At 44.1% G+C, this 26,566-nt stretch overlaps 1 protein-coding gene across 2 annotated transcripts; it reads left to right on the top strand.

Moving 5' to 3' along the window:
- Positions 1 to 14,066: 14,066 nt before the first annotated feature.
- On the top strand, positions 14,067 to 25,391 carry LOC122020007 (U-box domain-containing protein 4-like). 2 transcript variants are annotated; one of them, XM_042577697.1, is made up of 5 exons: positions 16,098 to 16,532; positions 23,936 to 24,050; positions 24,129 to 24,210; positions 24,756 to 24,807; positions 25,131 to 25,391. In XM_042577697.1, the coding sequence occupies exons 1-5, from the start codon at positions 16,179 to 16,181 to the stop codon at positions 25,194 to 25,196; spliced, it is 669 nt and encodes a 222-aa protein (XP_042433631.1). In that variant the 5' UTR covers positions 16,098 to 16,178; the 3' UTR covers positions 25,197 to 25,391. The 2 variants fall into 2 exon arrangements, with proteins under 2 accessions (XP_042433630.1, XP_042433631.1); XM_042577696.1 differs by lacking the exons at positions 16,098 to 16,532; positions 24,129 to 24,210; positions 24,756 to 24,807; positions 25,131 to 25,391 and adding exons at positions 14,067 to 14,987; positions 15,107 to 15,576 and having other exon boundaries at positions 23,936 to 24,073.
- The last annotated feature ends 1,175 nt before the right edge of the window (positions 25,392 to 26,566 follow it).

Raw genomic sequence — 26,566 nt, 5'->3', positions numbered from 1 at the left:
GTGCTAACTTTGTCTTGCGGGGTAGTGTTTGGGACTAACATATCTTGCGGTGCAAAGGAGCAACTTAAAGCCTCGGATGAACAGTGTCCAAGGCGCCTCCATGGAGCTTGGGGCGCCTCGGATCAAGGAGCTGGCTGCGAGAAGTTGTTCAAGGCGCCTTGATGAACAGTGGAAGGCGCCTTGAACAGATGAAGGCGCACGTGAACAGTGGAAGGTGCCTTGAGTCTGAGATAAGATTCGACCAGTTCGCTCCTCATCTCCCCGGCTGACTCGGCTGTTCAAGGCGCCTTGGTGAACAGTAGAAGGCGCCTTGAACACCCTTTATAAGGGGTTTCGACCAGCAGCTCCTCACAACGAATTCCAAGCAATCTTTCTGCTACAAGCTGCTCACGAGACGATCCCGAAGAGACACCGACGACCCGGAGCTCCAAATCTTCAGATTACGATATTGTCGTCGGTATAACTGTACTTTTTCATTATACTTAACCGTAATACTTGTACTCTTGTCGAACTTATAGTTGTTACCCGGAAGCGATCAAGGATCGCGGACCTTGATAGGAGTCGTCACGGGCTCGAGCGAGTAAATTCTCTTGTCTTTACGTGGTTGTTTACTTTCATTGCGTTACTTCTCGATAGATTTTCGATTCCGATAATTGAGCGATTTTAGCCACGAGCGCTATTCACCCCTCTAGGCGTCTCGATCCAACAATTGGTATCGAAGCGTCGTTTGAACTGTGCAACCACCATTCAAGCATTTTTGGCTTTATCGTGTGTATAGGGTAAAAATAAAACCTTACGCCTTTCGTTTTTCCCTCCAAAATTATTTTGAAAAATTCATTTTCATCCTTTCACGGCTTATTAGTATTGATAAAATATTGAATTTGGCAAAATTTGAAATAATATCTTTTAAAATATTTTTAATAATATTTTATTATTTTTAAACTGGTGAACTTCTATTTCTATCCTTCCATACTGCACTGCTAATCCAGTCCTGGTACATTGTTTTGCTATTTTTGTGGGCAAGGTTCTTTAAATGGCCCTCAAGAAGGCTTTAGCACTTTTCGCCCCGCTCTTCGGGAAGACTTTACCTATTGGAAGAACCGGATGGAGGTCTATCTCAAGATCGAATTCGAGATGTGGATCATCATCACCAGAGGCTACCAGCTACCACTCGACAACTCCGGAAATCCATTAGACCCGGAACAGTGGATACCGGACATAAGAAAGAAGGCCTCAACTGACTCCAAAGCACTCAATACACTACAATGCGGGTTGACAAAGAAAGAACTGAATAGAGTCGGACCATTTCAAAATGCGAAGGAGTCATGGAACAAACTAATCGAAATGCACGAGGGCACGCGTGACGCTAAAGTAAGTAAGCGTGATTTAATTTTAAATAAATTATATAATATTAAAATGCAGGAAGGTGAGACAACGAGCAACTTCACGCGACGATCCGGGACCTACTCAACGGGCTTCATGCGATCGGCGAAAAGTGGAAAACCGTGGCGTAATAAGGTGCAGCTAAGTGCTTTTCAGGAACACTTTGTGGGCATCCATGGTTGATGCTTACAAAGTTTCAAGGATTTATCCTCAATAAAACTAGATGAATTGTTTTCTGAATTAGAATTGCATGAGCAGACTAATGCACGCCCGGTCGAGAAAGGTGTTGCTTTGGTTGCAGGTACTAGCAGAACACGTGAACCGACGTCAAGGCGCAAATCTAAAATATCAGAGGACGAAGACGATGAATCAGACGCAGAAGACGAAGACGTATTTCCAAGTTGATAAAACTCGTACGGAAGATGTGCAAGTCGAAGAAGGCAACTCAAATGAACATAAAGGACAGATCAGATGTCACCTGCTACGGCTGTAACCAAAAAGGTCACTACAAGCCAGATTGCCCAAACAAGAAGAAAAGAAGAAAGGCATTGAAAGCAACCTGGTCCGAGTCGTCAGACGAATCCGAGACTGACAAGGAAGAAGAACCAACGAGTTAATTGACGAAATCGAGTCCGAACTCGAGTCCGAAGCCGAGAACGAGTCAGAAACAGAGTCCGAGCGAAGCCACAGATCCGCATCCGTTTCCGAAGGCCCGATCCCCACTGTAAGTTCTTTTCTCGCTGAAACTCAAATAGATGACTTAAGAAATTTAGTTCCTTATTTGCTTAAAAAATTGGCTAAATCCAACATCCGGGTTAAGTCGCTCCAAAAGGAAGTAATAGCCCTTAAGGAAGCGATGACTCAAGTTCTTTAACCGAGCCGGTTCAAGTTGGAAGTTCAACTCAAGTCCAACAACTTGAGGAAGAAAATTCCAATTTGAAAACTCAAATTAAAGAACTCAAGGATACGTTAGAACGCTTTACGTTGGGTTCCAAGAATTTGGATCTGATTCTTGGAAAACAGAGTGCCGTTTACAACAAATCCAGACTTGGATTCAAGCCCAAAACTAAATATAGATCATATCTGTCGTTGGTAAATAGAAATAAAAGGAACATAATTCAAGCATGGGTCCCCAAGTCCAACCTAGTTAATCAAATTGGACTTGGACAATATTGGGTCCCCAAGGATCAGGTCCACTACCTCGATAGACCATATCGAGGCTATGATCCAGGGGGAGCAAGAAGGAAAACAATTTTAATAAATTAAATTCAAAATTCATAAATCTAAAATTCACAATTAAATTAAAATTCAAAAATTAAAATTCGAAATTTAATTAAAATTCAAAATTCAAATTACAAATTCAAAATTCGAATTCAAAATTAAATTCAAAATTTGAAATTTAAAATTCAATAGAAGGAGGATCCAGAATAGCTGGCACTCCCAACTAAATTACCCGACTGGGTAACCGAACTTAATCTACCCGAAATGGGTAAACAAGAGTAGACTACCCGGCAGGGTAATTAAGGTTAGATAAAATAGGCTAGGTTTAACTTTACTAACAGTACTGGTGAAGTTTTTGGATGATAGTACGTTAGGGAAGCTTGGGCATCGCATGTCTAGGAAGATATGGCTTCGACCTGGTGCATTTGGCCAAGTGGAACTGACCGAAGCTACCCTTAAATGGATCCTAACTAGTTAGACCAAGTTTTAGTATTAAGTTCAATGGGTAAGACTATTTGGAAAACCTCGAAGGCATGGTTACTTTAATGAGTTCCTTGTGACTCACCATAGCCCAGAAGTTTATCCAAAGAATGCTTACTTGTTGAACCCAAAGCTAAACCTGAATCTAACACAAAGTTAAACCAACCCCTTAAACTGAACCACAATTCATCTCACCACAATTATAGGATTACCTGATTGAAAATTTAGATCGGGTGAGATAACTAAGAAATTAAAACTAAAATTAACTTAAATCAAGTTAATTCAAAATTAATTTCAAAATCTTTAAAACTTAATTTCAAAATCATTTCAAAAATCTTTTGAAAATCAATTTCAAAATTATTTAAAAAATCATTTCAAAAATCTTTTGAAAATCAATTTCAAAATTATTTAAAAATCATTTCAAAAATCTTTGAAAAACTTATATAAAAATGCTTTGAAAAATCTTTTGAAAAACTTATTTAAAAATCCTTTGAAAATTCATTTCAAAAATCTTTTGAAAATTCTTTTCAAAATCTTTTAAAATTAATTCAATTACTGTCAAAATATTAATTTAAAAGGATTTAAAAATATTTAATTATCAAATTCTGATTGCTAAAGTTAACTCTAATTAATTTTCAATAAATTCTCAAAAGTTTAGCATTTTCTCATTTGGAACTTAAATTTTCAATATTTTCAAATAATCTCATCTCAAACTCATTCATAAGCTGCACATGTTTGATAATCTAGAATGGATGAGCTGGAATTAGGATAATATAAAGTTCTTCTTATGCTTGTACTCTAAGACCCTAATAATTTAATTTGACATTAATTAAGGGGGAATGAACAGAGTCATGCTAGTACTTTAAGGCTAAACAAATTCCTTTAGGGCTCTGATACCCAATCAAGTTAAATAATTTAATTTGATTCATGCTTGGACACCTAAACTCAAAGAAGTTATTAAGGCATTAACTTAAAATTTAAATTATCTATGCAACAATTCTTTTCAAACACCTTATGAATTGAGCTAAGTACTTCACCTAAATTTTTTTTAAGTCTGAGTACTTAACTATGCTACCCTTTAGGGGGAGCTTAAATTAACTAGACTATTTCTCTCGTCTTAATTCTTTTTGATTTATGTCAAAGGGGGAGAGAAAAGTCAAAGTTAAGAAATCAAGAATGAAAGGGGGAGCATAAACTTTAAATTTTATTTATGCATTGATGCTTCTGGTTAACTTTCATTATTTATTCCTTTATTTAAAAGTTATGTTTTACTTAACTTTGAACCAAGATTGTCATAATCAAAAGGGGAGATTGTTGGTGCAGTGAGCACCAGATGATCGAACCCGAGTTTTGATTATGGCAAAGGGCTCAAAGTTAAGTGGTGGTGTTATCTAACAAAGTTCATGGAGCTTGCAGGAAAGTCCTAAGTGATACTTAGGCAAAAGTCCTAGCTGCGGTTAGGCGGTTAAAACCCTAGGGGGTGGTAACCCTAGGTCATAGGGGGTGGTAACCCTATGCGGGAAGTCTTGGCAGGTCGATGGCTTCAGGCAAAAGTCCTAGGGGGTGGTAACCCTAGGTGAAAAGTCCTGGTGTCGCGAACCAGGTGAAAGTCTGGACTAGCCGGGAAGCGGATGTCCAGAGAAAGTCCGGAAGCGTCAAATGCCGAGCAAAAGTCCGTCGATCCGGAGGATCGTCAACAAGTAAATCTCCCGAGTGGAGTAGGTGAGGATGCGTTCCCGTAGAGGGAACAGTAGGCGTCGGGTCGACCTAGGGTTTCCGGTTGGAAACCTGAAGTCAGACTCGGACAGTCCGGAGACTGTTAATACTTCATTTATAATATCTATTGTATTATGTGCTAACTTTGTGCTGCAGGGTAGTGTTTGGGACTAACGTATCTTGCAGGTGCAAAGGAGCAACTTAAAGCCTCGGATGAACAGTGTCCAAGGCGCCTCCATGGAGCTTGGAGGCGCCTCGGATGCAAGGCTGGAGCTGGCTGCGAGAAGCTGTTCAAGGCGCCTTGATGAACAGTGGAAGGCGCCTTGAACAGATGAAGGCGCCCTGTGAACAGTGGAAGGCGCCTTGAGTCTGTGATAAGATTCGACCAGTTCGCTCCTCATCTCCCCGGCTGACTCGGCTGTTCAAGGCGCCTTGGTGAACAGTAGAAGGCGCCTTGAACACCCTTTATAAGGGGTTTCGACCAGCAGCTCCTCACAACAACTTCCAAGCAATCTTTCTGCTACAAGCTGCTCACGAGACGATCCCGAAGTGCTGCTACGAGACACCGACGACCCGGAGCTCCGAAATCTTCAGATTACGATATTGTCGTCGGTATAACTGTACTTTTTCATTATACTTAACTGTAATACTTGTACTCTTGTCGAACTTATAGTTGTTGCCCACGGAAAGCGATCAAGGATCGCGGGCCTTCGAGTAGGAGTCGTCACAGGCTCCGAACGAAGTAAATTCTCTTGTCTTTCTGTGTGGTTGTTTACTTTCTGCTGCGTTACTTCTCCGATAGATTTTACGATTCCGATAATTGAACGATTTTAGCCACGAGCGCTATTCACCCCCCCTCTAGCGCGTCTCGATCCAACAATCTTCATCTAATTGCCCTTTGTGTATGACCCTATAGGTTCTTGTAACGTTGGCAATGCTCCTAAACCCATTTAAAAGCATAAGTAATGAACGATATTTAGCAACACATCATTACTACCCAAGTTACAAGAATGTTGAGATCCAACATCACCTTGTGACTACTAATTGTGACTCTCACAATATGTGGCAATGTCCTTCTATCCTTGACATCTAGATTGATCAATGTGAGGCGTAGACCGTGTCATCCTCTAATCAATCTAAATCTTGAACTCCAAGTAGACTTACTCTAATCAAATGAGCTAAATATCTCATATTGACTCATTTGGGCATGTCCATACACTTAGTGGTCTCACTCTATCAAGAATAATGATGTCACTCCCATCATATAGGAGGGATAGATCCCATCTACATCACTCACATCCCTCCGCATAATTTGTTACATACCCAGTAATCGTCTTTATAATCCACCCAGTTATGGGTGACGTTTGACGAAGCCAAAGTATGTAACTCCTTATGTAGGGAACTATGGTGACTTCAGGTCTAAGGACTAATAGTCATACTAATAGCCACATGAGAAAGTATATGACACTCATATAATGATCCATGATATTTTCTCATGGCGGGTCATTCAGTATACATTCTCCAATGCATACTCATGTGTCAACTTGATATCTCTATATCCATGACTTGTGAGATCAAGTCATTGAGTGGACCTACATGTTAGTCTCGTCGCATTAACATTGTCCCTGAATGTTAATACTTGACAAGGAATGATTAAGAATAGTGTTCTCTATATCATCTTACTATCGATTCAACCAATCGATTGATATAAATAAGAACCTTCTACTCAAGGACGCTATTATACTTAGTTATTTGGCACCAATACAAGTAAGTATAATAACCATAAAGAAATGCCTTTATTTATATACAAGAATATGATACAACGAGTTCATACAACAATCATCATTTGATTGACTCTAGGGCTCTAACTAACACTATGGGCGATCCACACGACTCCCAAGAAAGGGACCGGGGCAACACCCTCCACCTGGTATACGACGGTGAAGCGATCGTCCTAGTCGAAGTCGGGGTTCAATCCGACCGGATATAGCACTACAACGAAGACAACGCCAAGCAGAGGCTTCTGGAGCTGGACTTGGTGGACGAAGCGCGCTCTAAAGCGGTTGTCCGGTTGATGGCATACCGACAAAGAATGAGTCAGAGCTATAACTGAAGGATGATCCCAAGATCATTTTAGGTTGGTGACTTGGTGTGGAAGAAAGTAAAGCCGGTCGGCGACGTCACCAAACTATAAGCCCCGTGGGCTGGACCCTTCAGGGTCGTGGAGAAGCTCCGTTTAGGCGCCTATTATTTGGAGGATGAGGATGGGTGACGACTAGAGCGATCATGGAGCGCTAACCATCTCTAGCCTTACCGAGTCGAGTGAAAGGTGCACTGATGTAACAGTCAAATGTATCTTTATATCCCTATGCTCTTGGTGTGCAGGGCAAAAATAAAAAACTCAAACTTTGAGCTCCGTGTTAAACGACCTAACCAATCGTCGAGCAGCGACGTTAAACACAGGATCATCACTAACGGTCGAGTGACGACCTTAAACCCCAGTCTTCACCAACGGTCGAGCGATGACCTTAAACCCGAGTCTTCATCAAATCGTCGAGCGGTGACGTTAAACCCCGGTCTCCACCGACGGTCGAGCGGTGACCTTAAATCCACGACTTCATCAAAATCGTCGAGCGGCGACGTTAAACGCGAGATCATCACAAACGGTCGAGCGACGACCTTAAACCCACAACTTCATCAAAATCGTCGAGTGTCAATGTTAAACCCCGGTCTCCACCGATGATCGAGCGATGACTTTAAACCTGAGTATTCGTCAAATCATCGAGCGATGATGTTAAACCCCGGTCTCCACAGACGGTCGAGCGGCGACCTTAAACCCACGACTTCATCTAAATCATCGAACAACGACGTTAAACCCTGATCTCCACCGACGGTCGAGCGGCGACCTTAAACCCGAGTCTTCATCAAATCGTCGAGCGGCGACGTTAAACCCTGGTCTCCACCGACGGTCGAGCGGCGACCTTAAACCCACGACTTCATCAAAATCATCAAGCGGCGACGTTAAACCTCGGTCTCCATTGACGGTTAAGCGACGACCTTAAACCCAAGTCTTTGTCAAATTATCGAGCGGCGACGTTAAACCCCGGTTTCCACCAACGGTCGAGCGGCGACCTTAAACCCAGGAGAATATATGAACCTTATTGAATTTCATCATTGGCCGATCGACGACCCGCAATTCGTCAGGGTAGACCGAAGACCGGACATGATTATAGCCGAGCAAAGAAACTGGTGTCGAGCATGGAAACAAACAAATCATAAAGAAAAGCCCTGTTGAGCGGGCAAATCGTTCATTTCACAAAAGGATATTGCAGAGCGGCAGGAATACATTTAAGACTCAACTTTTACAGGACTCCGACTCACTCTATATAGTCAAATACATCATCAAGCATGGAGTCGTTCAGCTGACTGCGGTTGATAATGCCATCCGTCAGGGCTTCGGGGAGATGACCACCCGCCTTGAGCTGCTGGAGGGTCCCATCAATGGCTAGATGGAATGCTCGGACGATCCATCGGATAACTTTGTCAGTAAACTGGTCCGAGTGAAGATACTCCTGTTTCATCAGTGTAAATCGGCTCGACTCGTCCTGTTGATAGATCGTTAGGGCAGAACGGGAGCCTCTAGGGCAGCCTCGGCATCCTTGAGCTTCTTATTCAAAGACTCCTCTCCAGCCGCTCGGCAGGTCCTCTCGGCGATCAGATAGTCCTCGACTTCTTTAAGCTTTTGGGCGAGCCGTCGAGCCTCTTAGTTCTTTAGTTCCAGGTCGGCGATGGCTCGCTGTTTCCTTGTGGAGGCTAGATCGAGCTTTTTGTCATAGGCCTTCAACTGTATTTCGATCTAGCCCAGCCTGATAGCCTGATCGGCAGACTTCTGCTGCTCGACCACAAGGAGTTGTTAGGCCTTCTCCAGATTGGCTTGTAGCTGTGCAACCGATGACCCTTGGGAGGAAGACGTGCCACCGTAAATCTTGAGCTTCTTTAGCTCTTCCTCCACAAGGACGAGTCGTTAGCACATGGCCATGCTCTCCACCCAGTACTACAGGGAACAGAAAAATATTAATGTCGATCGGAAGAAAATTATGAAGTGATGAAATACGTACCCCAGTGAACATCTGTAGATGATTGTTCCTAAGCGCTCCTGGGACATCGTCGCCGCTCGGGCCAGCGCTTCCTCCCAAATACCAGCGAGTGGCCCGCGAATCAGAATCTTGTGTTCACGGATGGTCGGTCGACGCACTGCTCAAGATAGTCCTCGGTGAGAAGATTGAAGGTTGCGGTCACCGATCGTCACCCGCTCGGGTCTGAGTAGGAGGAGATCGTCGGACCCGAGGGAGCAGCGGTCGACACTACGTCAATCTTGGACACCAGTTGTCTTCATAGGGTTCGGGGCGGTGGCAAAAATGAGACGGGGGGAGCAACGATGGCCTCTGACGGCATCTCAACCAGATATGGTGTCTGATCGGACGAAGTGGCTTCCATTGTTGGGACAGCCACAGGGGAAGAAGTGCCAACCCGCTCGGCGGTACCCACAGTCGAGGTGGCGGATCAGGAGGTGTTTTCCTGCGACGCCTCTTGCGCCTGACGAGTGGCAACCCATCATCTGAAGACTCGGTACCTTATATCCGAGTTGTGGGTTGTGCTTCGAGAGTTGGGGGTGGCTCAGCAACTTCTTCGATGCTGGTTGTCTGAACTGTAGTGGGGGTCTCCCCGCTCTCGGCTTGCATGCCTTCGTGGGAACCGATCGACGTCAATCCAAGGCTCGCCATTTCCTTGACAACGGCCGCCTCTATCTCAGCATCCTTCAGCTTCGTCAAGTCGGTCGCACGCGCTCGCACCATGATTTTGGTTGCAAAAGAAAAAAAGCAAATCAGTTAGACTCCAAAGAAAGGAGCTAAGAAATTTCATACCTAAGCCGATCGGGAGCCTCGTGCGAATTGGACTCATCCTGAAGCTATACATAACGCCCTCTAGCAGCAGCTTGTGGATATCGTATTTCTGACCGGCCAGCAGGTTCATGGCGTGAAGGTAATCCGGTCGGCTCTTGTACTTCTTCAGGTTAGGTTGAGGTGGTAGTCCGACCTGCCATTGGGTTCAGAAACTTGGTCGTTCGGGAAGTTGCATGAAGAAGAAATACTGCTTCTAGTGTTTATTTGAAGTGGGCATCTTATAAAAAAAAACTAGACCAATCCGAGACTGAAAGAGATGGTCCCTAGCTCGGATTGCTTGGGGTAGTAGAAATAATGGAAGACTTGAGGGGTCAAAGGGATGCTGTGCAGCCGGAACAGGACAACAACGCCGCACAATAGACGAAAAGCATTTGGGACGAGTTGCGGAAGAGGAACACAGAAATAATTACAAACTTCGATGACAAAGGGGTGGATAGGAAATTGCAAGCCAACCACAAACTGGTCTAGGAACAAGCAGATGGTGTCATTTGGCGGGTAATTTGGCCGATCAGACGAAGAAGCCAAAATGACCTCATGATCATAAGGGATTCCAAAGGCGTTTCTAAGACTTTCAGCGTCGCCCACATCGAACCTGGTCTCTATGGAAGAATACCAGAGCCGACGAGGGGTTCGATGATTGTGAAGAACTGGCCATTGTCAGAAAATAAGAAAACAAAGAGTTCGACGGAGAGAAATGCAAACAGAAAACACCGCAAGCACAGGAGAAATACAGAGATCTACGGGGGTCGCAACAGATCGAAGATAGGAAGCAAAGAGGATTCAGAGGAGCTTACAGAAGAGTAGCTGATGCTGAGGAGAGCAAACGGTCACCAGAGTACTAGTCACGTAGAGGAACGCCTGTAGCTATCGCGAAGGATGCAGAGTAAGAAGATGAAGCCACCATCGCAACTTTATAAAGCTTGAGCTCGGCCGACCGGGGTCGTCCGATCTAGGTCACGGAAGCCGGAGCGCAGATCCAGCCGTTGAATTCAAACTGCTAAACGTCACATCAACTGCTGTCGCTTCGGGCGTGCGGTGACGGTGGTAGTGACATGTGGCACACGCCTACACGGCAGCATTTAATGAACACCATTAACAGGTGTGGGCATGTACTCAGCTTTAATGGAGATGATTTGCATGAATTCCGAAGGGATTCGGATGATGTCAGCATTGACCGCTCTCAGCCAAGGACAGAAACTGCAAATTGCTCCAAGTGCGAGTGTGCGAAGTACCGATCGAATAAGCAATCTCAAGGTTGTCTGACACCCTCAGGCAAACCGGTCGGGGTCCAACCAGTACCATGGCCGATCGACCAACCGATCTCTAGACTAGCTTGTCTAGTTAGTCAGACTTGCAGCCTCCTTCGACTAGACTTGAGGGGGAGGCATGTGATCCGGTGATGAGGAGGGGCCCGGTCAGTAGGGTGGTCAATGACATGGTGGAGGTTAAAGTCAAGCTGGTCAACACCCCGGTATTATCGTCCGATCGAGCAACCCCCTTTCCCGACGAGGAGGAAGAATCGCCGAGCCTACATGAAGCAGATATTAGCACAGCTCGGGTCATGTACCGAGCTTCCGACGCTCGAACAGACAAGGTATGTGCCGAGCGGCTAGCTCGCTCGGATTCACATCGGCAAAACAGTGACGACCGAGCAGACTACATGCAGGCACAGCTTCTCCGTTCTGCATAGCAACGGAGTCTGGACAGTGGGATGTTGGCCGAGCGGCCATTACGCTCGGCCCGAGGACAAGATCACCCGGACGGTCGATAGCTGGCCGAGCGACTCTTTCGCTTGGCCTGTAACAAACAAAAGGAGGATAAGAGGATATCCTTCTGGGAACCTGTGTCGTCGACAGATGACATGCTTGGCGACATGGTCAGGCAGATGATCAAACGACGGAAGCTTCCGTTGTCTTGTCAGAGATATGATCGGGTCGTTAAGGTATGGTGTCCGAGACACTTTTCTAACACATCTCTTCAGGGTATGCTTTGAGGAGTGTGCACGCCTCGAGAAGCGGCACGTTCCTCGAGAAGCATGCACGTGCTCCTCGGGAGTCCTATATAAAGACCCCCAAGGTTTGACGGAGGTATGCATAATCTTTGCTGTAATTATAGTTACCCTGCCATTTTGCTTCCTCGTTTCCTCTACATTGCCGACGGTTGACTTGAGTGTCGGAGAACCATCGTCGGTGAACTCCTCCCTGGCTCGTCATTGACGTTGTTGTGATTGTAGGTTTCACTGACGAGAAGTCCACCAATAGTCAACAGGAGGTCCACATCTCCAGCATCCATCGCCTCAACTCTCGGACATGATCACATATATGTGAATCAATATAAATTAACCAATATACCTTGAAACTCCTAATGTGAGATTAAAATCTTATTTACAATGAAATTTTATATCTCTTTTACCTCTTCTCCATTCATATATATATATACATATATATATATACATATATATATACAGAACTGATATGCTGCGGACAAAGCCCGTGCGGACCGCTGCGGACATGCTTCCTGATCGGTCACCAGTCCGATCAGGGAACCTCCTGATCGGTCTGTAGACCGATCAGGGTCCAGAGACCGATCAGGAGGTTCCCTGATCGGTCACCAGAGATCAGGAAGCATGTCCGCAGCGGTCCGCACGGGCTTTGTCCACAGCATATCACTTCTGTGTATATATATATATATATAAAAGAGTTAGTTTTAGTAAAATTCAAGTGAGTGAATATATCGGTCGTTTAACATCTTGCGCTAGCTGCTGTTAAAATAAAATATACAACAGCATTTTATATATATATATATATATATAACAACTTCGGCATGCAGCTAGCAGATTGCCGGCAGCACAGTTATCCCTTCCAACATATTCCCTTCCCATTCAATTCGTGTTTGCTCTCCATTGGAACACCATGCTTAGTCTACCTAATGGCTCTTAAACTCCAAATCCTTTTTTATTTCCTTTGTCTTCTCCTCCCATGCATGCTCCACCATATATCATGATTCATGCATCTACTCTATTGTGTGCATTCACCTCATTCTAGCTAGCTAGCTAGGCAGAGAAAGGCATCGAGCCATGAGGTCTTCTTGTTCCCTTCTGCAGCGGACCTTGTCGCTAAGGCCCAAGTTCGCTCCCTCCCCAGTCTCTCCGTGGCCGCCGGTCCGAACCGCCTTTGACCGCTGGCTCATGTCAGAGCTCGACGAACTCCGTCTCGTTCCCTTCAGCGTCAGTCGGTACACGAGCGGGCATTGGCTGGCCGAGGCCTTGGACCTCACGTTCGCAGCTCAGCGGATGACGGTCAGGCTTCTTGCCACTCCGGCCGGCCGAACTGCAACCCATGGAGACCGCCAGTTGATCGAGGGCTATGCCGACGGCGTGGTGGAGCTGCTCGACGCCTGCAATGGGCTGCGAGAAAGGATCGGCGAGCTCAGGAAGTACACCGGATCGATGTACGTGGCCTCGCATTACCTTGATAAGGATCCGCGGCAGGAGCGGATCAGCTCCGGCGTGGCTGGACGGGCGACGGTGGCATTAGCTGAGTGCGAGGCGACGGAGAAGCGATGCGACGAATTGGACAAGCTGCGCGACTTCAATTTACGGAAGCTGGGCGAGAAGATCGCCGGCAATGCAGAACCGGCGGCACGCGACCATCAAGCGAGCGCCGATGCTTCCACGGCGGAGCTCCGGGAAGCGTTGCGCGGAACGTTGGCGATGACGCAGCTGGCGGTCGCGGCCACTTGGATCGCCGTTTCTTTCAATGCGCGACGAGGGCTGCCAGCGGCGCAGCCGGGTCGTCAGGCCTCGGGGTGGGGAGGCAAGCTGCGAGATCTGCACAAGGCTGTGAAGGAGGAATTCGAGAAGAGGAGGAAAGGTGGAGCCGCGGTTCTGGATGAGTTGGAGGCTGCGGCTTCCTGTGTTCGGAGTCTGCGGCGCGCGGTGGCGCGTGGAGCTGGGCGGGAGGTCGGGCTGTCGGTGCGTTTGGCGAGGAGAAGTGGACGGGAACTGGAAGAGAGAATGAGGTCGCTCGGACAGTCAGTGGATCAAGTGTATAGTCAGTTGATTAGAATGAGAGTCATGTTGCTCGATAAGCTTACTGGAGCAAAAACATATGACATCGCTCCTCCCGAGTGCATGAGAAAGATCAGACATCCGACACATTAGTGGACCTATGTGTAAACTTGCAATATCCCTGAGGACGCGTTTGGTTTGGAATTATCCTTGATAACCTTGGTTATCCATCCAAGGTTATCAAGGATAACCTTGTTTGGTATAACTAATTGATGATTCCTAAGTCATGATGCATGACTGACACGTCAGCAATTTGGGCATATAAACCGGAATCACAAAACCTCAGAAAAATAGGATTTTCCTTGATTCCGGGGTTAACAAAAATTTTGAGGCAAAATTACCCGATGCTGAGGCGTACTCGTGTTTGCCTTGTCGTCTTCGTCGTTGGAGGCCATCGAGAGCGCTTCGGTCAAGAGCAAGGGTCGGTGGTTGGCGCGTGCGTGGAGGCGCTTGGGGCGTCGTCCCCGGAGTTGAAACGGGCGGCGACGACGGGGATACGGCTCTTGGCGAAGCACCGGTCAAACTTCCGTGCGCTGATCAGGGCATCGGGGTCCATTCCGGCGCTGGTGCCTCTGCTGAAGAGCATCGCCCCTGCGATGCAGGAGAGCGCGATGACGGCGCTTCTGAATCTCTCGCTGGAGGAGGAGAACAAGAAGCCCATCACTACCGCGGGGGCTAAGCAGAATGCTGCCTGTGCACTGCTTAGCCTGTCGATGATCGAGGAGAACCGGGGGACAATCGGTGCTTGCGGGGCGATTCCACCGCTGGTGTCTCTGCTTGTGAGCGATTCGAGCCGGGGAAAAAACGATTCCCTAACCACGTTGTACAAGTTGTGCTCAGTCTGGCAGAACAAGGAAAGGGCTATCAGCGCAGGGGCGGTGCCTCCACTGGTAGGGCTGGTGGGGGAACGCAGCGACGGCACAGCCGAGAAGGCGCTGGTGGTGCTAGGAAGCTTGGCTGCGGTGCCGGAGGATAAAGATGCGGTGGCGGAAGCGGGAGGGATCCCGGTGCTGGTCGAGGCAATGGAAATCGGACCAACAGCTGGGAGAGAGTTCGTCGTGCACGTGCTGCTGCAGCTCGCCGCCGAAAGTCCCCATATCCAAAGGTTTCTCTTGGGCGAAGGCGCAATCCCACCATTGGTTGAGCTTTCACAGGTAGGCTCATCACGAGCTAAGCGCAAGGTCTGTCCATGGCTTACTTTTTGTTCTTCTTTTCTTAATTTTCTACTAACCACACAACCACCGGCTTGTTTCTTCATGCAATTTCTTCACAGGCAGCCATCAGCAATGGCAATAGCAAGAAATCAATTCCTTCTAGATTCCAGTGGCGCCATTAAATATTCCATCTCCTTGGACCTTTCGTTGCTCATCAGCCATCAGCAATGGCAATAGCTTCTTCATGTTCCAGTGCAACTTCATTCTTACACTTCTCTGGAATTTGTCGAAGGAATATTGGGCCAGCGGAATCTGGGACGGACACATCTTCACTTCTGTCCCGGAGATGAGCTAGAGAGGCATCGTCAACTTTGCTTTCATCAACAACACCGAGGAGAGCTATTTCATCTACACTTCCAATGATCCCAACCTCAAGATTAGATTTGTCTTCGATTATGAGTCTGGTCAGATGCTCGTTTTGACGTGGATGGAGAATACACAATCATGGATGCTCTGCTGGGCTATTTGCGGGAGCTGCGACACTAGAACAACTCCTCTTCGTCTACCATGGCAGGCTAAAGATCAATCGGTAACGTGAATCCTGTAAAAGCATTAATACCTTTTACATAAAAAATTATCTATTTAATTAAAACTATCTAAAAATTTAAAAAACATAAAAAAATAAACAAAAAAAAATCTAATTTTATTTATATATAAATATATATATCGCTATTAATAATATAATATTATCATTATTAAATCAAGGGTAATATGGTAAAATATCACGTTAGGATATATGCTAAAACCTCCAAACAAACAAGATTTTACTCGATTACCTAAATTAAACCAAACAACCAATAGTTATATTTCATTCCCTATAACCTTGGTTATGTGATTACTTGATAATCACATAACTAAGATTATGTGTCATAACTTGAATCAAACGTGATCTGATGGTTTTATTTAATAGACACCGTCTAACCCAAACAGACCTAGATATAGAGATATGGACCAGATTGTTTGCGGCCATGCTGGGCCGGTTCACAGTCGGCCCGGACCGCCTTACATCTGCTTGAAGCGAAGCGCATCAGATTAGTAAAAAAACGGGTGGCATACAGCGATGCCGTTTTATTCTGCCAAGAGCAGCATCTTTTTCATCCCTCGCCGGCGGCGATTTCGCAGCGGTAGGAGATGCCGGAATCCTTCACCGCGCTCCATCTCGGGTTCCATGGAACTCCGACCCTAGCTAGGGCTTTAGGAGCGGGGCGGAGTATGCCCTTTCCGTCTCCTTCAGCTTCGGTTTGTTCTCTATATCGATCGAGTTTAAACACATCATCCGTCTCAACGAGGCCTCCCATTGTCTGTGCTTCTTCGGAGGTGAAGACTTCCATAGTCCATCCTCTGGGGATCATGACGGCGGCGGATGTGGTGAAAGATTTCTACGGCGGGATAAATTGTCGGGATTTTCTTGCCGTGGAGTCATTGATTGCAGAGGATTGCGTTTACGAGGATTTAGTCTTCGCCCAACCTTTTGTTGGGCGCAAGGTTAGAAGATCAGTTTCGATTTTATGCGGATGATGAATGTGTCTGTCGTTGGGTCCAAGTGAAGGATTTTGTTGCAGTTATTTTTCGTTTAAAGCACTTGGTTGATTAGTTCTCATGCTATAAACAAACGGCACACTGATAGTGCTTTGTAACCCATTTTTTGTCTCCAGCAAACTTCCTTGAAGAACATAGGCAAAGAAGATGAACTTTCCTCGATCACTTCATCTGTAGAAACTAATTCAGTTGTCCATTAGAGTTCGTATGAGTGATAGTAAATCCTGTATCATGATCTTTTCTCTGTCTTTAGCATTATGTTTATTTAATTATGTGGTTGAACAAGTTGATTTAAGATATTACAGAAATTAAATTTAAGAAAATGGGAAGCTTTAATTTTTAGAATTAGGAATGTATGTGTCAACCTACAAAACTTTTGATGTGAGGGATAGTGATGGAGTTTGAACTGTGCAGGTTCTGCCTAATTCAATTAGAGATTAATCAGGATTAAGTGATGGAATTTGGTTTAAATGTTGAAAATGAGTGAATGGAGAAGAGAGTGAAGAAGAAAGAAGCTCCATTGTGAAGAAGATTTTAGTCCCATATTGGAAGTTTCAAGGCTTGATGGTTGGTGTATATTGTTTCACAAGCATGTGTGTTGTGAACAAATAAATGAGTGGAAGCTTGCTCTTGTGTGTGGCTGCATAGGGAGGGTGCAAATTTAGGGCCCGGATTGCGCTGAACCAAGTTTGTTTGTGTGCGAGCACGACTTATGCACACCCAAATAAATTAACCGACATTTTGCCACTTGGATTATTCTTTTTTCATTAACGCTTAAATAAGAAACGCATATTAATATAATGCATATGACGTTTCTTTAGCAAATGGAAAAGTAACCTCATGCAAGGCATCCTATAAAAGGTCTTGAGCATGAGAGGAAAAGAGATAAGGAAAAGAAAGATTAAATAATCTTTCCATCCACCTTCTTTTCCCTCTTCTTCTTCTCTGTCGTTTCTTTCTTCCACTCGACAGAACCCTGGTGATAGCATTCGGGTATTTCTCAGTTCGCCGCAACCACCAGTGCTAGGTGGAGATTGCGGTTTCGCCGTTGTATCCTGGGAAACAGACGACCCGAGTAAGCCTCGAAGCACAGCCGGAGGTGGACGAATCTGTTTCAAGGAAACTGCGTCATTCGCAGGCCTCGGTCAGCCTCTTCGCCTGTTCGGCTTGTCTCGCTGTTCGCTCGACCGGCCATTCTGCCTACCCGACCTCGCTGCTCGGTCGGCCCCTTCGTTCGCCCAGTCAGCATCTTCGCTCGCTCGGTCGTCCGCCCTCGGTACGCTCGGTTGGTCTCACTACTCGCACGATCAACCTGTTTTGTTGCTCGCCCGGTTGACCACCTGCTCGGCCCGGTCGACCTTCAGTCCGCGCGGACTTTGCTGCTTTGACACTCTGCTCACTAGTCTCTGTTGAGATGGCCACAGAACAGAATGTTGAGGTGCAACAGACTCAACAAATAAAGGTCCCCTCCGCCCCGATTGGAACTGTACCAATCAATCATGGGGAAAAGCCAGATAAGTTGATGGATGAACTTGAGATGTAGCGAAGATGCTCTTCGACCACACTCAATCGCTCGGTTCTTGACGAGGACCCTCCCAGTGCTGGGGATCTTGATCACGAACCATCGATCTGATGGAGGCATGGACTCATTCAGGTTCCTTCTGAAACTACATCCTCAGCCTTCTTGACTCATTGTCTGTTGTATAGCATGAAGAGTACTGAAGGCGTGGGAGTCCCTAGACAAGAAATACAAGGCGGAGGACGCAGGGCAAAGAAGTTCATCGTGACTACAAGATGGTTGACTCGAGGCGGTGATCGGCCCAAGTCCAGGGAGCTTGGATGATCTTGCGAGATCCATTCGGAAGGATGGTTACGAGTGAAACCTTCCGGTGGCGCTATCATTGAGAAGGCGCCTCCGGTGGAAGGAGTTCAAGAACCACCAAAACAAGCGAAAGGAGATGAATGTGGAGGAACTCATAGTTTCACATCGAAGAAGACAACAAGAGTTCGAGAGAGTTTCTCTCAGGCACTGTGAAAGCCAACGTGGTCGAGCACGGGCTCGAAGCAGAAGAACCCCAAGTCTTCTAAGATGGGACCCGGAGGAGGCATCAGAAAAAGTTCTCGGGAAGTGCTTGACTATGTAAAGTGGGTCACAAATCTTGGTCTGAGAAAGTCGAGAAGAAGCAAGAGGCCAACTGAGCGAGGGACCGAAATGGACGACCTGCGTGTGGTCTCCGAGCTAAACTGATCGGTTCAACCCGCGATGGTGGATCGATCTGGAGCCACTCGACATGTCTGCTTGTAACAATGCTCCACGATTTGAAGAAGTCACTGGAGACAAACATTCATGGGAACTCAAGACCTCGGACATCACGGGCGAGGAAGGTGGTCTTGAAGATGACCTCGGGCAAGGACCTCACTCGAACAATGTCTTGTATGTTCGGAGATTCGTAAGAATTTAGTGTCCGGATCACTACGAAACAAGCATGGCTTTCGCATTGTTTTTGAGTCGGACAGAGTTGTATTGTCCAAAAATGGGATGTTTGTAGGAAGAGGCTATGTATCTGATGGGCTGTTTAAGCTCAATGTAATGGTCATTAGGCCCAAGATAAATAAAACTGAAAGCTCTTCCACTTATATGCTTGAATCTTCGTGTTTGTGGCATGGTAGACTAGGACATGTTAACTACGATGTGTTGCGTAGATTAATAAACATGCAAAGCATACCTTCATTCCACCTTAACCCAAAACACAAGTGTGAGATTTGTGTTGAAGCGAAAATGACAAGGTCATCCTTTCAACATATTGAAAGAAGTAATGAACCACTTGACTTAATCCATACTGATGTGTGCGACCTAAAAGGTACGCCAACACGTGGTGGTAATAAATACTTCATCACTTTTGTAGATGATAACACAAAATACTGTTATGTGTATCTTCTCAAAAGTAAGGATGAAGCTATAGAGAAATTTGCTCTCTATAAGAATGAGGTTGAAAATCAGCTTAATAGAAAGATTAAGGTGGTTCGAAGTGACCGAGGTGGTGAATATGTGTCACCGTTCGCTGAGTTGTGTGCTGAACATGGGATCAGACATGAAACAACAGCTCCTTATACTCCTCAACAAAACGGGGTTGCTGAGCGAAAGAATCGAACTCTTAAGGAGATGATGAACGCTCTTCTATTAAGCTCTGGATTGCCAGAGTCCATGTGGGGGGAAGCTGTGTTAACAGCTAATTACCTTTTAAATAAGGTGCCCCGGAAGAAAATAGATAAGAGCCCTTATGAGTTGTGGAATGGAAGACAACCGTCCTACAAATATTTACGAATGTGGGGGTGTCTTGCCAAAGTGTTGGTACCTGATCCGAAAAGGATTAAGATAGGACCAAAGACTGTTGATTGCATATTTATTGGATATGCACATAACAGCAGTGCTTATCGATTTTGTGTGTATGAGTCACACATACCGGAGATACACAAGAACTCGATAATCGAATCGAGAAATGCCTCTTTCTTCGAGCATGTGTTTTCGTATAAGACCCGTGAGGATGCTAGCTCCTCAAAGCGGGCATATGAAACACAAGAAGAAGATGATGATGAGGAACCTGTGGAGGTTGAGCCTAGACGGAGCAAAAGAGCTCGGGTAGAAAAATCCTATGGATCGGATTTTATCACTTTCATGTTGGAAAGTGAGCCCCGTAGTTACTCAGAAGCTGTAGGCTCTTCTGATGGACGTCACTGGAAAGAGGCAATTGCATCTGAGATAGAATATATCTTGCAAAATAACACTTGGGAACTTGTGGATCTTCCTCCGGGAAGTAAACCACTAGGTTGCAAGTGGATTTTCAAGAAGAAAATGAAGTCAGATGGCACGATCGATAAATACAAGGCCAGATTTGTAATCAAAGGATACCAATAACAAGAAGACATTGATTACTTTGATACGTATTCTCTGATGTTAAGAATAACTTCCATTAGAGTATTGTTGTCTATTACTACTCTATGGAATCTCAAAATACATCAAATGGATGTAAAGACACTTTTTCTAAACGGGGATTTAGAAGAGAAAATCTACGTGGACCGACTGAGGGGTTTTCCGTGCGGGACGGAAAAACAAGGTATGAGATTGGTGAAGTCATTATATGGCTTGAAACAAGCACCAAAGCAGTGGCATGAGAAATGATAATGCCATGAAGGAATGTGGATTCAAGATCAATGAATGTGATAAATGTGTCTATATGAGAGCCACAGAGTGACTATGTCATCTTGTGCCTCTATGTAGATGACATACTTATCATTGAGAGTAATGATAAGATAATCAAATCCACAAAGTTATGTTGAACTCAAGATTTGACATGAAAGACATGGGCCGATGTGATTACGGGAATCAAAATTCTTAGAATGCGAAAGGACTTGTTCTTAGTCGGTCCCATTACGTGGACAAGATTCTTGAGAAATTTACCAAAGGTGATCTGCGTTGGCACGAACTCCGATAGATACGAGCCAACATCTATCGAAAAACGAGGGTGAAAGTATCTCTCGGCTAGAATACTCTCGGTGATCGAAAGTCCGATGTACTTAATGAGTTGTACACGACCGGACTTAGCCTATGCAGAAGTAAACTGAGTAGATACACGAGTAATCCGGTGTTGAGCACTCGAAAGGGATAACAAGAGTATTGAGGTACTTGAGGTATACTCGTGAATATGGATTGCACTATTCAAGATATCCCAGTGTGATTGAAGGATACAATGATGCAAGTTGGATATCCGATATAAAAGACTCTAAATCTACGAGTGGATATATCTTCACTCTAGCAGGTGCAACCATTTCTTGGAAATCTTCTAAGTAAACCGTAATAACCTGAGTTTGTAGCTCTTGACAAATGTGGTGAAAAGGTTGAATGGCTACGACAATTCTTAGAAGATATTCGAGATGGTCGAAACCTGTGCCGACAATTTGTATACATTGCGATAGTCAATCAATAATTGGTCGGCATAGAGCCATCTGTAATGGTAAGTCTGACATATAGTCATATACATTGTAGACATAATACCATTAGACAACTACTCTCAACGGGAGTTATCACTATTGACTATGTGAAGTCAAAGGATAACCTAGTGGATCCGCTAACCAAAGGGTTAAATCGAGAGTTAGTTGCAAGCTCATCACGAGGAATGAGCTTGATGTCATTGTCGATGCTGACGATCGGCAGAGGACACCCATACTGATTGGAGATCCCAAGAACTAGGTTCAAAGGGACAACTAACTGCATTGACTAGACACTCTTGTGGGGAGACCCAATGAAACAGTGACTAGACGAGGGTAAGTGGACTTTTAATGATCAAGGAGTATTGACAACTCTTGAGGATCACCTATGTGAGAAAGAAGTGAGGCCGCTTCGAAGAGAATTGGAGGCACAATTCTTAGAGCTTCTCACAGAACCAGGCGTGTTCATGGCCAAGAACGAACACACTCATGAGAACTGAGTTGTATCAGGGAGAGTCTTGGGTGAGATTTGTCACTGCTTATACAAACGACAGTATAGTTCAAAGACATCGTGTCTATTATCAGCCAGTAAGCAATCAAATCTTCACAAGGGAGGGTTCAAAGGGTAAAACCTACCTATCCTATACTTGACTCAACTGCTGGATGTTATCACTTACTCTATCTCCATTCATGTGGGGGATTGTTGAAAATGAGTGAACGGAGAAGAGAGTGAAGAAGAAAGAAGCTCCATTGTGAAGAAGATTTTAGTCCCATATTGGAAGTTTCAAGGCTTGATGGTTGGTTTATATTGTTTCACAAGCATGTGTGTTGTGAACAAATAAATGAGTGGAAGCTTGCTCTTGCGTGTGGCTGCATAGGGAGGGTGCAAATTTAGGGCCCGGATTGCGCTGAACCAAGTTTGCTTGTGTGCGAGCACGACCTATGCACACCCAAATAAATTAACCGACATTTTGCCACTTGGATTATTCTTTTTTCATTAACGCTTAAATAAGAAACGCATATTAATATAATGCATATGACGTTTCTTTAGCAAATGGAAAAGTAACCTCATGCAAGGCATCCTATAAAAGGCCTTGAGCATGAGAGGAAAAGAGATAAGGAAAAGAAAGATTAAATAATCTTTCCATCCACCTTCTTTTCCCTCTTCTTCTTCTCTGTCGTTTCTTTCTTCCACTCGACAGAACCCTGGTGATAACATTCGGGTATTTCTCAGTTCGCCGCAACCACCAGTGCTAGGTGGAGATTGCGGTTTCGCCGTTGTATCCTGGGAAACAGACGACCCGAGTAAGCCTCGAAGCACAGCCGGAGGTGGACGAATCTGTTTTAAGGAAACTGCGTCATTCGCAGGCCTCGGTCAGCCTCTTCGCCTGTTCGGCTTGTCTCGCTGTTCGCTCGACCGGCCATTCTGCCTACCCGACCTCGCTGCTCGGTCGGCCCCTTCGTTCGCCCAGTCAGCATCTTCGCTTGCTCGGTCGTCCGCCCTCGGTACGCTCGGTTGGTCTCACTACTCGCACGATCAACCTGTTTTGTTGCTCGCCCGGTTGACCACCTGCTCGGCCCGGTCGACCTTCAGTCCGCGCGGACTTTGCTGCTTTGACACTCTGCTCACTTAACCACTCCGTGGTCAGAAAACCAGCCCCTGCTGGCAGCCTGAGATTATCAGCTCAGGTCATTTTAACAGATAAGTGAATTTAAATTCAGTATATTTAAATTCAGCTAATACCCCGTAAAATCTCCGGCTACAGATTGATTGTCTCCAACATTAAATACCTCTCAGGTAGGGTTTTGGAGTTATTTTGCCTTGTTACTTTGTGAGAAGGAGCAACGGAGTCTTATGTGCAACACAAGAGGATAAGGGTTTAATCTCCGACATTCAAGGGGGCTTCTTAGATGAGAACCTACAATCCATTTTTTCTTGATCCATGATTTTTTTTCTTGAATCCATTTCACAAGGTCCTTAAGATTTTGCTGTTCTAAATCCTTCTTCCTCTCCTCTCTCTCTCTCTCTCTCTCTCTCACACACACACACAATTTTAAGGGACAAAATTTTATCAATTTTGACAAGCAGGGTACCATTGGGTTCATGAGGTTGATATCTATGTGATATGTTTTTTTTTTTTCTAATTTTTTAGTTAAAATAAGTTGTTTAGGTTCATCAAGCTATTTTGGTCAAAAAGGCTTGATGAGCCCAAATATTTTGAAATTAAAAATTAAGGCTAGATTTGAATTTCTTACATTCCTAGGAACACATATCTCGTTATATATAACTTGGATGGCTAATTACCTTGGATCATGGATTCTTTACTGTTGCATTGTTATGATAAATATTTAAAATGATACAGGCTATTCTTGAGTTCTTCAAGAAGTTCACCAAGACAACCAGTGCTGACCTTCAGTTTGTTATTGATGACATATCTAAAGAAGATTCATTGGCTGTAGGAGTCACATGGCATTTGGGTATACAAGAGTTGATATAACTAAACCAAAATTTAGGAACCTCACATTACTTGTTCAGAGACATTGTCCCTTGTACAGAGTGGCGCAGGAAGCCTTTTCCATTTAGCAAAGGATGCAGCTTCTACCGATTTGAAGTCCGGGAGGGCAAGAGACAAATAGTGTATGTTCCATTTTGTTTGTTTATAATACTGATTATGCTTTAACTAGTGAAATCAAGTGAGTGGTTATCATGGTACACAGCATATATGTATGATAATATAACAGGATGATGTGATGATGCTGAATAAGGCATTGTCATCTAGGGCAAGCCTTTTTTGTTTATCAAGCATATAGTGTATGTCTTTCTTAAAACTGTTATGCATAGCTTCTGTCATTTGAATTTTAAAGTGTTTCTTATTTTCCCCATTTCCATAATTAGCAACCTCTTTATTAGCTTCTTAATTTCACGTTAACTATTTGAGAATTCAGTAGCATTGGAACCATGGGCTGGGAACCTCTTCTTATGGTGGTCCTTTGGCTGAGAGAACTTATGGTGGTTTGATACAGATAATGTCTTTGTTCAAGAAAATACTGATGGAACATATTCTTGATACTCTCGCTATCAATTTCAAAACTAATCATAACTTTACTTTCAAAGCATCTAACGTTTCTGCTTGTTATTTATGATTCAAGTTGACCTTTTTTTTCTCTACTTCTTTTGTAAAGCTATGGTAGAGATTGTGTGGAACCTGCTGTGAAGCCTGGAGATTTAGCACTGGTACTCTACCCTGCAACTTGATTCATGTACCTTTTACAGTGTATGCATTTGTGCTATATTCTGTTTCTACTGTATGACATGCTACTTGAATTATGATAACCGGTCCCATTACTTCTGCTGAGCCTATAAATAACATGAGAAGGGAGGTTTTGTGCTGGTTGTTCACTATGGTCCTAACATATTCCACAATTAGTTTCTATTTAGTAACAAGACTGAATGGTTTCTCATGCAGTAGAAATATTTATAGTTCTAAGCAATTCTAACTTACTAATCTCTATGCTATCCAAATTTTAGCAATTCTTTTCACCTACTTTATCATGCAGGTAGTTATCCAGGGGGTAACTTGGCTGCTTCAGAAATTTCCGCAGCTTGCTGATCGGCTGCAATAGAAGTCATATTTGCCAGATTATAGGAAACAGAAATCTTTGTACATCCCATTTTACTGTATAATTTTATATGCACAAGATATTTGATATATTAAGCATGTTTTAATCTTCTTTAGTGCAGCAAGAAAATTGATGCTTTATGTCAAAAGACAATGGTTAATGTGCAAATGCAGGGACTGATATGCGAGTTGGGTGTCACTGCCTGATTACTTGATAGCAAATGTTTTGTTGCATTTTTTTAAAAAATATTTATTTATTTATTTATTTTTGCCCGAAGCAAGGTGGAAGGTTGCTTGTTCGCACGTCATTAGGATGAAATTATCAAATTTCATTTATGATATTGCACTTGATTATGATATTGCAACATATTTCATAATGCCAAAAATCTCCCTGTGGGCATGCTAGTTCCTTTTTACTGGTTACAGTAGATCAGCTTAAAGTTAACCGTTAATAGCCAATAATAAATGTCTTTGAACTGTAATTGAATTCATTCTTGATGTGCAAATTGTACTAAATCAACTTACTGATCATGTTCAAAAAACGATTAGAATTTGTTGTTTAGATTAGGTAGATTCTTTTTCATTTATAAAATGTTGATGTGCTTTGTAGGTTAATGTTCTTGGCAAAGACATCTTCCCTGGACACTAAATAGTGTATTATACAACAATTAACTGGTTAAACCTACTCTTAGGGTCTGGAAGGCAAACCAAATTGTGAAACTGGAGCGTAGATTAGTAACTGCAACTAGCTACGTGGTTTATCAATCTGAATTATAATCCTTCAATACTTTTTTTTCTCTCTGCAGATCTGTTTGGAATGCTACTATAATGAGATTTCTGGATGCTTGACTTTACATCTTGAATTTTGGGGTGTGTATCTAAACAAACACCCAAACACCTTAAAAAAATTCAAAAATATTTTGAAGACCTTCCATTGTCAAAATCAAGTAAAGAATGAATTCCTAGGAGGACTGCCAATACAGTGGTAGTCACATATTACCATTTTGATTAGCTCCCGGACCTCCTATTTTACCACAATACCTAGTAATACTTAGTAAGAGTTCGCGCCCGTAAAGCCTCCAATCTTCAATAACTAAACATTTCTTTGACAAACCTTCCGTCCATGGCCTCAGGTTTACTTCTGTAAAAGCTTCCAATTTTTTAGATATTATTTGTTAATACAATCGACTTTTAGAATTTTAATATTTATTTAACAATATATTTAATGAAGTCCAAGTGATCAAGGTAACTCAAGGTTTGATAGTGATGAAGTAGTCTACTAAGTAACTAGTAAATCTAAATGATCAAAGTGACTAGAGATTTGACAGTGATGAGTAGTTTACCGAGTGACTAGTAAGTCTAATTTATCAAGGT

The sequence above is a fragment of the Zingiber officinale genome, chromosome 9A (genome assembly GCF_018446385.1).
Source record: "Zingiber officinale cultivar Zhangliang chromosome 9A, Zo_v1.1, whole genome shotgun sequence".
NCBI lineage: Eukaryota > Viridiplantae > Streptophyta > Magnoliopsida > Zingiberales > Zingiberaceae > Zingiber > Zingiber officinale.
Note: the sequence above shows the minus strand (reverse complement) of the source record. Positions and strands in the feature narration are given on the sequence as shown.